This window comes from Brassica rapa, chromosome A08 (genome assembly GCF_000309985.2).
Source record: "Brassica rapa cultivar Chiifu-401-42 chromosome A08, CAAS_Brap_v3.01, whole genome shotgun sequence".
NCBI classification, from domain to species: domain Eukaryota; kingdom Viridiplantae; phylum Streptophyta; class Magnoliopsida; order Brassicales; family Brassicaceae; genus Brassica; species Brassica rapa.
Window position 1 is genome coordinate 14,405,582 of NC_024802.2, and position 13,713 is coordinate 14,419,294.

Consider the following 13,713-nt stretch of genomic DNA (forward strand, 5'->3'; position numbering starts at 1 on the left):
GGTGTCGTTTTGTGGAGAACAATCCAAGTAATTTGGCTCATGTTAAGATTTTCGTGGAGTTGTTTAGATAAATGGATGAGATGTATAATGGATACATGGTGCAAGGGGTTAAATAGATGGCAAGTATGTAAGTTTTATAATACAACATTAATATAGTTTGAATAGAAAATAAGTTATGAATTTTAAAACATATCTTGGTCTTAAGAAGTTATGAATTACGAATCATAATTATAAAGAAAGGTGTTTCAGTCTGAACGTTTGCGTTAACAATAACTTACACCCATTAACGTAAACATAAGAATCAAGAATCTAACTTAAAACCTTGGTTCCACCATTCTATCCATTGGGGTTTAAAATAATTCTCTTATTTAAAAAGATCGGATCTCATCTTAATTAAATTCCCGAAAATAAAAAGTGCTTGAACAACCTACTTGAAATTGAAAACCGAAAATTGAAGTTATATGCTTTAAGTTTAATATAGCTTTCAAGTTATATGTAAATAAAAATCGAAATTATTTTCAAATTTTAAATAAAATTAGGTTCAATTTGCAAAATATAATGAAACTAAATCAGAATTATTCGGAAAATATTCGTAAAGTAGCAATTTATAAAAGTGTGAGCAAACTTTTTAAGTAGTGTATATATATTTTATTATTCAAGTAACTTTTTAAATTCACAAACTCTACACAATTTTATCTCCCAGTAAAACTCATCTTTATGGTAGACTTCTTATTCACTCTAATCATTCTTTCTTGGTGACTAACATGTAGCCATAACTTATGTCTTTTAATTTATTCTCTATATTTTTCATTGATTAGCAAAGAATGAAAGAAAGAAGTTGAGTTTCATATTTAATATAGGTGTAGAAATCTAAAGACAACAATGATAAAAAAAAATTTAAAATGTAATTGAATCAACGTATTAAGTCTTGTGAGAAAGAGAATAACAATCCGAATGATGCATGAATTAGAATCACTATGTGCTGCATGGTTTTGCATGATCTCTTATTTCCTTTTGAAATGCTTAATGTAATCAATTGATTTGTTGAAGTAGAAATTTGTTGCTGGTGATGAATTGAGTAGTAGTTTGCCTGGAACATATTGGATATCATTGTTATGTTGATTAAAAAAAACATAGATCTTTATTATTTTGAATGTGTTTGTAAAAGTATTTACCTTGGTAAAGTTTAGGAATTATGCTTGTGATGATGACAACTTTAAATTTCTTATCCTTCTTGGTTTGTAGGATGCTGAAATCTGCTGCTTGGTTGTCGCAAAGTATGAGTTTTACAATTGTCGACCTGAGATAGTGATGTATATATGAAGATGATTATTATTTCGTTTTTAATTATTGTGTTAGACTTACCTGTTCAGCCGTAGACCAATCGTGGCATCAATATTGAGTTCTGGGTGGCAAGGTTTTATTTTTTGTATTATGACTATCTGCCCGACGACATCTGCACATTGATTTTAGAATAAAAAACTATGTTTATTTAATTAATTAATGGAATGACTTACTTACCTGGTAAGTATGTGGGTGTAGTTGCTAACCGCAATAGATTTCTGTAATTCTGAGGAACTAAAGTGTGAACTGGATATATCGGACCGTCGAGTGTGACTTCAATACTATTGTCGTTTGGTCGATCCGAATGTAATACGGCAGTTGGGTGAGTTTCCGATTTCGTGGATTATTTATGACGGAAAATCCCGAAAACTCATATATATCTCCTTCAGCTACGTATTTTGGATCATTCGGCTGAATGTTTCCGCTGAGCCGACCTTCTAATAGTTGTCCCTGAGTGTGAACAAATTTTGTTGTGACCAACCGATTTAGTAAATAGTGAGTAGTTTAAATCAAATATGGTGGATTGGAAAATACATTTATATATATATATATATATATATATATATATATATATATATATATATATATATATGTATATATTAAAGTTAATAAAAGGCTTACGTTGTGGTCGTAGCACAGGAAGCCGATGCAAATTTGAGTACTATCGGTTTGGTGTTTTCTGATGTCCCAGACATTTCTTATACAAACCGTGATGGGACGCACTGAAAATCCCTTCTCTCAGTTGGTGGATTTTTTGAGGAATTTGTTCCATGTAAGATGTCACTGTAAAAATTCGATTTTAATAATGTATAAATATTATTTGTATATTTTTAATTATTACACACATGGATATATTAGATTCAGGTTTTTATGTGTAATGGTATTTATAGTGATGGTGATGTTATTTTACTTTAAGGTTAAATATTATCGGAGATTTATAAGATAACTTTTAATAATTAACCTATGTCTAAATTAACTGATAATATATATATACATCAAAATACATTTTCCATTACGAACTTGAGGTGGCTTTTTAAGGAAGCTTTTATAAGAAACTTTGAATTGTATTAAACTACATATATTTCCCACTTAAATAACTACGAACAGTCCCATATACTGGCTGCAAAATTATTCTTATAGTTTTAATAAAACGGAGTAATTACAGAAATAATATATATACATTAGCGGTGTTCAATCCGGATATCAATTATGTTTCGGTTTGGTTTTTTCGGGGTTTTCGGTTTATAAAAATAGCCACCATATTAAAACCATATATAATTTGGTTTGGTTCGGTTTATATACCGTCGATTTTCGGTTTACTCGGTTTTATACCAAAAAAACCGTAAATATATTTATCTTTTAAAATTTTTTGTGAATTTAACTTTATAATATTAGATATTAGCTTTAAATTTAATTATAATATGGCGATATTTTGGTTTCTAAATAATCAACATTTATTTTACTATTTAAATAATCAGTAAACATATTTAATTAATAACAGTAATAGTTTTATGGAATAAAAAGAAGACCATAAAAGTAATCTATAACACAATATTCACATAATACATCTAGCGAAGTCCATGGCTATAAGGCCAGCACTACACCCCATCCCACCAAGATTCAACCTTTTTATATTATTCCTAAGTTTATACTTGGATTAAATTCTAAGTGAATATATAATACTTTCTGATGAGAGCTAAATATTGATAGTGCTTTTCTTAGGTGGATGGCCAACTGTATAACTAAATATATTGATACAACATAAAGAATAACTCAAAACAACATATAGACATTATGTGATCGGGTTATTAAATATTTGTATTGGATAATACATAAGTTTTAACTTAAAAAAAAAAGGGGCAAAGATTTGTTTACCTGCAGTTTGCGAAGGGGGTGGAGGAGGTGGGTGCTCCATTCTTTTTATATTTCTATCCTTATAATGAAACCGATTACCAGTTAGACTGATGAACTAAGATTTGTATCTTCTTAGATGATTAAAAAATTCTTACCCTTTCACAGTTGGTTGGAGTCTAGCGTTGATTAAAGCTTGGTAGACACTTCCAATGGTGATTTCAGTATTTTTTTCAAAATGGAAATAGAAAGCTTGGTTCTCCGTGCAACAGCTTAAGGGGATGCTTCATACTTCTATTTTCTTATTTTGCTGAGAGTTACGGAATAAAAAACAATGCTTTAGGCATTGCAGCTAATGCATAAGATATGCAAATATTCTCTTACGTTATTGGAAAGAAATATCAATTACTTGATTGATTGTTTTTTCATATTACGGTACTAAATTTATGCCGTTGAACACTTTTAAGGAAAGCGGAGTAATTATGTTGATTGAAAACACGTTTTTTTCTAAAATAAAATATGTACTTGAAAACCTCCTTTTTTTCCTTAAATGTTGTTGCTTTCATTACATGCATTTTTCAAAGAACATCCACAGTTCGTGAAGAATGATTTTAAAATACAGAAATGATTGACCTGTTTGTCACAAAGCTAGATTTCAAAACACCTAAAGAAACAGAGTTATAAGCCTTAAGAAGTAGAATAATGATTATCAAAACATAAGCATTCAGAGTATATGAAAAACTTTAGAAAAACTGAAAGAAATCATGAGTCAATAATAGATTGGAAAAAAAAACTTTAGCTGTAATCCCCTGCAAGACATAAGAGGACACACGAAAGATCTACACCCCACGCTTGAGGCGTTTTGCTTTGCCCATTTCATCAATGTCACCATTTCTCTTACTTCCCTCTGCCGAATCCACACTGATTTTGGAAGCTTCACACACGTTCGTTCCAGTCTCAAATGTCTCCTCCGAAGTTGCCGGATTGTAGTTTCCTCCCGAAGATTCTGTGACTGGTGGAGTGTCCAGAGGGAGAATCTTGGTCACAGTTAAAGATCGAGACTTCCCATCTAAGTTGTGCTTTGTAACTTTCACACAAAAGTTATGTTTCTGACCAATAGTGCTGATTAAAGCTTCCGGGAAAGGCACCTCTTGGGTAACTCCTTGGTCTCCATTAGCCTGACATTCAAGATTACCAATATTCAATTGCAACTTGAAGACCAATATTGAGAGTACCAATACTAACAGTTCCGACTGATGAAACTTACCTCAAAATAGCTGCTGACTAACTCGGCTGCTTGCTTCCCAGTTAACTCAAAACCAGCATCACCAAGCAGTACAAAAACAGCTTGCTCACTGTTGTCATAGACAGATATCTGTGCACGGTACCTGCCATGAAGAAATTGCTACTGAGAATTGAGAAGTGAGTATAGAGTAAATACTGTGGTACTCCTGATATGTTGACTTTCCCACATTTTGAACACATCAAAGAAGTTGGGCCTTTCGTAGCCTTAGTATGGCAACCACTGCATGATATGTAATACCAGGTTGAACCATGGACCACATCATCAATCGTAGCCGTGCACTCAAAAAAAGCCTCCTGGACAGCAAAGCTATATAAGACTCAAAGTTTTTGATAAATGACTAAGAAATAATTAGACCAAGTCGTACCTTATTAGATTCCTGCTTGATGTAGGAGAATATTTCTCCTATAGTCAGTGTCTCCCTTTTAGTAACCACTTCTGCATTAACCAGCTCAGCACTCTGTGGGTTAGAGCCCAACCTGAGACAGAGTAGTAGCATTTTGATCCATTCAATCATTGATATGGGGCGAGGCAGCGAAAGATTAAATATAAAAGGGAAAATATATATAGATTTACCAGCTAAAGTAGTCGATCGTAGGTTGGACATCGTACCATAAAGACACGTGAGGAGGACATTGAAGTCAGTGCAAGAGTACCTCTTGTATTAAGCAACACCCATTTAAAGACCAAAAAGAGTAGATATCTAATTATAAGAAAGTTTTCTAAAGATAGAAATTGAACCTCCGAGACTCTTAGTGTTAACGGTCGTGACCAATAACACGGTGGGGGTGCCTTCGTATGATTTGAATTTTTTGCAGAAGTCTCTTACAGCCTGGTCCCAAAGGTAGAGCTTCATCACAGGCCCACTGCAAAATATTTTACTGAATGGTTAATATAAGTAAACAGATAAAGTGTTTAAGAAATAATAAAAAACTTACTCGTATGACTGCACATGAACCAACACATGTCTCGCCCTAGCTATCTCCACTTCATCAAGAACTGGGGTCCCAATGAGACATTGTCCATTAACCACCTTCATGTGCCCAACAACATCTATACCATTGTTCATCAAGCGTGTAAGTAAGAAGACTACGCAATAGCATTCTACTATTTCATGACCAGACAAAACTGAAACACACATAGAACTCAAGCATCCTAATCAAACTATACTACAATAGAACCCTCAAAAAAAAAAAAAAAAAAACCAAAACCCGAGTGTTGTAAAAAAATCCTCCCTAAGGCTATAAACACAATTAGTGAATCTCATTTGTCATGTTATGTTCTGAAAGAGTGATCGCAGAGACTGATAAAGACAACGATTCCAGAGAATGCTTATCACAAACCTACAATACATTTTAACCAAATTTCGAGATCAACCGTGAAAGTAAGAAGAGTGTGCAATAAGTAATCTACTTTCTCATGAGCAAACAAAACCAAACACGCATAGTACTGAAGCAGCTAACAGATCCTAACCATACTACACTACAATACAACCATTTAAAAAAATCAGATTTTAAGCACATTGTAAGCAAAATTCTAGATTTATATCTGAGCAGCAACGAAGACAAATACCACATACAACTCAGAGATGGTGTGGGTGATAACAGAGATTACCATAGAGGTCTCCTTTGCGATCACAGCTAGCTTGAAAATCCTCAAAGGAATGAAAACGGAATATGTCTTCATCAAAAGGGGTGGGACTGTCTTCAAGAACAGAGAGCTCCGAGTTCCATGAGAAAGACACCGTCACAGCATGATCAGAAACCCGATACACGGTTTTGTTGCCTGATCCATAGAAATTGTTGAGCTTGTAAAGCGATCCAGGCTTCATTTTAGGCAAATGTCTCTCAATACGGCTTGGCGGAATGAATACTTGAGATAACAGATCCCTGCGAGAAAATACAGCACCAATCAAATCTTTGTTTTAATTTTGTAAAAATTAACGTTAGTGTAAAAATTAACGATATAAATCAAGATCTAAATATCTAAATAACAACTTTAAGAAGGATCTAATATGGAAGAACGAAAAACTTATCGATATAAATCACGATCTAAATAACAATTCTAAGGACGATCTAAATAACAAAGAACGAAGAAACTTATCGATATAAATCACGATCTAAATAACAACTCTAAGGACGATCTAAATAACAACGAAGCTAAAAACTATGTTGGGTGAAATCAAATACCTGCTCGTCTATTAGAAGCATCTCAAGGCCAATAAGCGTCTTCTTTAGAGGGTTCCAAGCCTCCCAGAAATGAATCAAGCGGAAACGCAGCTGGGTTTCGTGGGGACCCGGTGTGACATCGCGGAAAAGCATGATTTTTTCATCGTGATCAGAGGTAACAGGGGATTTTCCATTCGGTTTCATCGCCGTAGATTAAGGAGAGAAGTTCGAGGTTTGGTTTCCACTCGAAAGAGAATAACAGTATATAAAGGAGGAGGAAAAAAGCAAACGGAAACGAACTCATCAAGAAGAAATTGATGGATCGAGAAGTCGTGGGGTATTGATTGTAGAGATGTGGATCGAGAGATCTGTTACGATGAAGAACAAAGGGGGAAGACGAAGAGATGGAGGCGCAAAGCATCGGGGTTTCCGTCTCGTGTTGTTTTTTTTTTTTAATATACCGATAAGAGACCAAGCCCAATAAACCATAACGAAGCCCATACAAAATCATATGAGATCTTTTGATTTTGGAATATATATATATATATATATATATATATATATATATATATATATATATATATTTTATCAATATACTGCTTCTTTTACACATCCATCTACAACCTAACCCAAACGGACTAGAGAAAAAATAATTAGGACTCACGAAAAATTGATAATAACACGCAACCTTGTATTAACCAAATCGAGATAAAGACGAACCCAGTAAACCAAACGTACGCCTCCGGTATCCTACGTGGACATTAATTCTGTTTTGATTGGGCAATTAAATCTGTCGACGTGGACATGTTAAAAACACTGCATATCGTGCTTTTAGTATAGGATAGATATTATCTAATTTTGAGCAATAAGCATCATTAATATAAATATTTGAATAAAATGAGAGAAAAAGCTAGAAATATATGGTTAAGTATACTTATGTTTGGCTATTTTCGGATATCCATTCGGGTTTGGATATTACCGGTTCGGATTTCGATATTACTCGAACTGGTAAATAGGTAATTTGTTTTGTTGTTCTAAAATTAGATGATTTTTAGACCGAGCTGGTGAATATATACTAGACATGCATTTATATTTCGAGTATGCACTTATATTCTATAACAACTTGATATATTAGATTTGAACACTAACGTGTTAATATTGTTTGCCGCTGATTTTTTTCAAAATTTTGATTCTTAGATATGTATCCGGAGTGAAATTAATTTTTACAGATGTCTATTTTTTAAATTGACACTTATGTAATTCACTGAATTCATAGAAGAAGTAAAAAAAATTAACTCATATCAATGAAACAAAGAAGAGAACAAAAGCATAATTTTATAGAAGTAGAAAATGAAATCACTTATGAATAGTCAATAGTAAACAATCGAGAGCAGAAAACATAATCCCCTTTCATCGTTATACAATCGATGTTGCCTATTTGGTTTTGGTGATTTGTGTGAGCTGCAAAACTTAATTTATTTTTGTGCATATAAAATCTTAAAATAATTAAAATATAATATAATATGTTAACTATTCAACAACGAGAATATATTTAATATATCAACATTTGTATTCGTCATTTTATAATCGATAAAAAGGATAGTGTTACAAAATGTTAAAATCATTTAATAAATAAATATTATTATAAAAATTCATTCCGCGCATACGCGCGGGTTATCATCTAGTTACTTAGATATTTTCTAATTTTGTTGTGTCCCAAACTCCCTATACAGACAACAACAACAAAACGAACTTTAACCGAGGCCAAACAACTATCAAGCTTGTTGATGTATTTAAACAACAACAAAACAACCAGGTTAATGTAATTTAGGTTAAGCAGCTCACCTTTCCAAAAAAGAAGCAGCCCACTTAATAAAATGAAAGTCTCTCTTTTCCTTAGAAACTTGCAAACACGCTTTTTGGACTAACTTGCAAACACTTTTAAGCAAATTTTCCAACGAGCTTCATGTTTTTAGTAGTTCAACAAGATGCAAAGTTTCGAGTCACGGCCGTCTTCTAAGAGACACGGAGAAGGATGTGGTGTCCTCCGTCGAAATCACTCCATAAAAAGTGAATGAGTGGTTCCCACAGTCCCTGATGGACAAGGGTCCCTCCATGTGTGCACATGCGCTTCCGGCGGACGCGTGCGTGTAAGATCATCCTCCCCTAAACCTTAACGACTTCGTTAATGTGTTTCTATATTTGAATATTGGTGATTTTCAGTGTGACTAATATTAATTAAGGGTACAAAACAGTTTTGTGAATTTTTTTTATCAAGTAAATCAGATAGATGGTGACGACAACATGAGATGGTGGGCGTGTAGACTTCAGGGAATGATTGTGGAGATTCCCGTAAATTACGGAGGTCCACTGATAAATTCTCGCACCAGACGATCCATGTTCGATGTATTTTGTTGGAGAAAAATATTATTTTTATTATTTAAAATGTTTTTATAATATCATTATCATTAGCATTATCATTATCATTATCATTATCATCCATGTGTAATATTTATGTGCAGCATTGTACATCGTCTATAAATATCATATTTTTTGTTTTCTGGATTATAATTTCCAAATAATAAAATTTAATTTTATATATATATATATATATATATATATCTTCTTTAAATTAAATTATTATTGATTTTGTCTTTTCTTTTTGAAACCAGGCTTTCCCAAAGTTTGCGGATCGCCACGTTTTCATCACTAAAACCATTGATGTTATTTGTTTGGTATGTGTATAGAAAGTCATACCAAGCACAGTTAATGACTTAGTGTGGTTGTAAATATGCGTTTATATTTGATACGTATAGTAAGGGTCTGACTGGTTCAAACGCAGCGGTTGCGGTTGCGGTTGCAGGAGTTTGTAGATGCGGACGGTTGCGGTTTCTAACGGTTTTAAGAGATTTGTACGACTGGTATTACGGTTAAAAATTAGTGCGTTTGCGGGTGACTTATGACTGGTTAACTACCAAATGCGGTAACAGTCAAATAATAAATTAATAATATTTACATTTAATATAATTATAAAAATATCAAAAATCATAAAATTATAATAAATATAAAATTTATATTTAGAAAGTTATAATTTTAATTTTTGAAAATTTATTGAAATTGTTTTTATTATAAAATTTTATAATATTAATTAAATTATAATAGATATATTTTAATATTTTTATAATTTCAATTTTAAATTTTTTATTAAATATTTTTACTTTTGTATATATATTGTTTTTAAAAAAAGAAAAAAATTTTACCTCCCGCAACCGCAAACGCTAGCTGGAGTCAGCTTTTGAATTTATGAGATTCAGAGCGATTTGAGTGATTGTTGTAAACCGCCGACAACCGCTAACAACCGCAAAAACTGCGTTTGCGGGTGGTAGCGGGAAAACCAGTCGCCCCCTAAGTGAATGTATCACTACTTTTCAGTTCAAAAAAAAAATATAGAAAAAAAGGAATAATTCACCGTATAACTAGGGCTCGTGAGCAATGCAGCATAAAGTTTTCAAATTCTCCTTTTAAATTATTGATCTAAAATTGGTCCCAACAAATTAAATAATATTGGTCGGTGTCATAAATCACTAAAACCGTTAATTTCTACTGTGTGAATCAGTTACAGTTAAGCATGTATCTTTATCTAATCCATCATAATAAAATTACTGGTCTTGTAGCATTATAATTGCTGTCATAATAAAAACTAACATTATATTTGTTTACACGTTTATTTGATAAAAATCTATTGATTATTATGGATGGACCTAATAATTTACAAACAGACGATTTAACTAACGTGAGTATATATAAACATTGATGGATGACTCAATCTGCAATATCGACCACCAGTCCACCAAACTTATATAATAGTTTACGTTCTTTAACATTAAATCTTAAACTTGAGATTAATTATATAATGAAACTTTTACAAATCAAATTTTAAAGTTAAATCCTTTGTCAAAAAAAATTTTAAAGTTAAATCAATATTAGATTATTTCGCGTGCCTTTTTCCAGTTTTTAAGAGCCTCTAATTGCTTGGATCTCTTATGTTGTACTTGTACGTGAACGCGCTGATCGGATAATCTTGTCAGAAAGAAATTATATGTGAGATAGTTGTAACGATCACCACCGATTCTACATTATTACAAATCGAGTCGAAAATCGTGGTATATATCACTTCAGTATCACGAGAATCTACGGTTTCTCAACTTTCTCCAACATTGGTTCAGGGACTGCTTTCCAGTTAATTGTGCTTCAAATTACCACTTTATGTATTCTATTGGTGCATTGTCCATATATAAACCACCTTTTGTTGATCAATAGATTTATCTAACTCTCGAACCAAATTTATAACATCATAAACATAAATCATCATCACAAATTTTCGGCGGAAACAAATAATAATCGACAAAAGTTTCCTAAATTATAGGGTTATACAAAAGGGTACGTGGGCCATACAATAGCATGTGCATGCATGTGCTTCTCCTATCTCCTATTGCCCCCACCATTTTCCCTCTCGTTTTGAAACGAATAAAATGGACCATCTTCTTCTCCTTTCTCTCTCCCTTACATCTCTGTCTCTATCTTGTCGATTTCACTAATTCGTGAGCTGATCGCAGATTTTTTCTTAGCAATCTTCGACACTCAACAAAATAAGCTGAAGAAATATTCTACAAAAAGGGTAATGGTTCATGTCTCTTTTCGTTATGATGATAAGGATCCCTAAACGGAATATATATGGGCAGTCTATGATTTGATTTTTATTACATGTCTCCCAGCCCTTTGATGTGTACGTAGTGTCGGTCTGACATTTTTTTAAAAAAAATCATAATTTCATACCCTCAAATAAGTTTGTGTTTTTATTTTTCATATACCTACACATACAACTAAAACTAAAATTGTCGCATAAATCGTGATGACAAAAGAGCGAGCAGTTCTTTTGCATATGTTTCTTTTTTTTTCTGAAAGGAGTTCTTTTGTATATGTTCCAAACCAGTTTATGTGTAAAGGCAACATGAATGATTACTTTCTTAGAATTCATTTACAATTTAAAAGAGAATTGTTCAGAATTTTGAGTATTTCTACTTGATTGCGATTCAGGATGCAACCTACGAGCTCAATGAATGAACAATTCCTAAAGAAATGGCAAATGGGTCTTCAAATATTCCGTCCTTCGATAGACAACACGAGTGTCTCCGAGAGAAAGAGAGCAATAAAGCTCTCTGCAGACGTTGCAATGGCGTCTCTAAGAAAAGGAACGACATGTTGGAGCCGAGCCCTAATCCAGAAAGCCGCCACCCAGGACAATTTCCTCGTACGTCAAATGCTCTCTGGCATCAAAGAGGAAACGCTAATCAACAAGAAGTTGCCTAAGATTGTGTGTCATAGAAAGATTGTGAGAAGAAGCAAGAAGATCTTGATGAGGAGGAAATCGAAATCAGCGATGGAAGAGGTCGCAGCAAAAGCTAAGAAGCTCGTCAAGAGAAAGACTCAAGGGTTAAGAAACATTGTCCCTGGTGGAGAGTTTATGAGCAATAACGTCTTGTTGATACAAGAAACGTTAGATTACATTGTCTCACTTCAGACACAAGTGAATGTGATGAGGAGTATTGTTGATGCTGCTGATGCTGGAGTTGAACGGTAAAAGACTTTTTTTTTTGCACGAGATTATTTGTGAAATCATGAGATCATTGTTGGTCGATAGGACCGTATATTATGTGGACATGGAAAATGTGATACGGCAGTAAGTTGTATTTGTACATAAGAAAATTTATATACGATTATAGGAAAGTTTCATTTACATTATGGTGATTTTAGTTATAACATTTTTTTTTTACATTTTTTTTGCCTTATGTAGTTATGATTATCGTTCGGTTGCATTTAATTAGTTACTATTATATCAATTCATATTATTTACAAGATATGAGCATGTTGCGTTGCAACGGGTTTTGTTTGATGTTTTAATTTAATAAAAACCATAAAATAATAAATCATTTTATTATAGTATTATGATTGTTTTTTTGCATATATTGTTTGAGATTTATTTTATAATTGAAACTCGTTTTCACACATAAGTTCAAGTTAATATTTGTATTTTATAATCATGGTGTATAGATTAGTTGTTATAAACTTTATACAAATGATTAGAGAAAATAATATACGTAAACACTTAAACTGAACACAATCCGAAATAAGAAATAAAAAGTAAAAAAAATAAAAATTAAATACACCGATCGAATCAATGACAACATTATACATGTTCTTTTGTACTAATTTAATATTTTATTAAATAAGTCTTTAAAGTTTTATTTTGCTATGATTCTTTTAAAAATAAAAACATTATATTTTATAAATCTCCTTTTTATTTAGAGCGATTTGCATAGAAATTCTAGTAAGATGGCAATATTTGCGTCCATGGAAAAACGGAAGGCCCAAGGGCAAGGCCCAGTTGTATTGGGTGCAAAAAGACAGCGTTACCCCTATCGTCTTTCCTTTCACGTAAGAAGCTGAAGCGATTTATAATCATTCCATGCATGTAATCATTAGAAAATATATACATATATAAGCTGTTTATATCAGTATAGCCCAATTATGTAAGAGTAGCCTTGTATGACTATCGGTATAGCCCGATTATGAGTTCGTATTGTAATCATAAATAAAGCATTCCCCCCCTTTTATATTTGTGTTTGTCTAGCAACGAGTTATTTCATGATTTGTCTTGTTTGTGTCACTATGACGGATAACTGCATTTCTTGTTCTACAACTTAGACGGTTACGTTGCAGTTAATAAGCGTCTTAGATGGCTATATAGACTTTAGCCGGTCATTCAAGTTTAGCCGTTCATTCAAGTTTAACCGGTTTAAATAACGTACATTGTCTCTGATTTGCTACATTATCCGGTTAAAAGTACATGACATAGACTTAGACGGTTGCTAAAGCTTTATTAAGATAAAAATTAGAACAACTTACATGAAAATAGACTTACACAATATTCTTGAATTGTTACATTATCCGGTTAACAGTCCATGGAAAAAATACTTAGACGGTTGC

General features: G+C 32.7%; 2 protein-coding genes across 8 annotated transcripts; one reads left to right on the forward strand and one right to left on the reverse strand.

Moving 5' to 3' along the window:
- Positions 1 to 890: 890 nt before the first annotated feature.
- On the reverse strand, positions 891 to 9,697 carry LOC117127395. Of its 6 annotated transcripts, XM_033277586.1 has the most exons (6): positions 6,113 to 9,697; positions 5,437 to 5,551; positions 4,866 to 5,364; positions 4,637 to 4,794; positions 4,463 to 4,583; positions 891 to 4,373 (listed from the first exon to the last, which is right to left on the reverse strand). In XM_033277586.1, exons 3-6 carry the CDS (start codon positions 5,103 to 5,105, stop codon positions 4,035 to 4,037), a joined length of 858 nt encoding a protein of 285 aa, XP_033133477.1. In that variant the 5' UTR covers positions 5,106 to 5,364; positions 5,437 to 5,551; positions 6,113 to 9,697; the 3' UTR covers positions 891 to 4,034. The 6 variants fall into 6 exon arrangements, with proteins under 6 accessions (XP_033133477.1, XP_033133476.1, XP_033133475.1 ...); XM_033277585.1 differs by having other exon boundaries at positions 4,866 to 5,551; XM_033277584.1 differs by lacking the exon at positions 6,113 to 9,697 and having other exon boundaries at positions 5,437 to 6,104.
- Positions 9,698 to 10,006: 309 nt separating this feature from the next.
- LOC103834673 (transcription factor IBH1-like 1) lies at positions 10,007 to 12,503 on the forward strand. Of its 2 annotated transcripts, none has more exons than XM_009110738.3 (2): positions 10,007 to 11,344; positions 11,764 to 12,503. In XM_009110738.3, exon 2 carries the CDS (start codon positions 11,765 to 11,767, stop codon positions 12,305 to 12,307), a length of 543 nt encoding a protein of 180 aa, XP_009108986.1. In that variant the 5' UTR covers positions 10,007 to 11,344; position 11,764; the 3' UTR covers positions 12,308 to 12,503. The 2 variants fall into 2 exon arrangements, with proteins under 2 accessions (XP_009108986.1, XP_033133694.1); XM_033277803.1 differs by lacking the exon at positions 10,007 to 11,344 and adding an exon at positions 11,351 to 11,666.
- Positions 12,504 to 13,713: the final 1,210 nt, after the last annotated feature.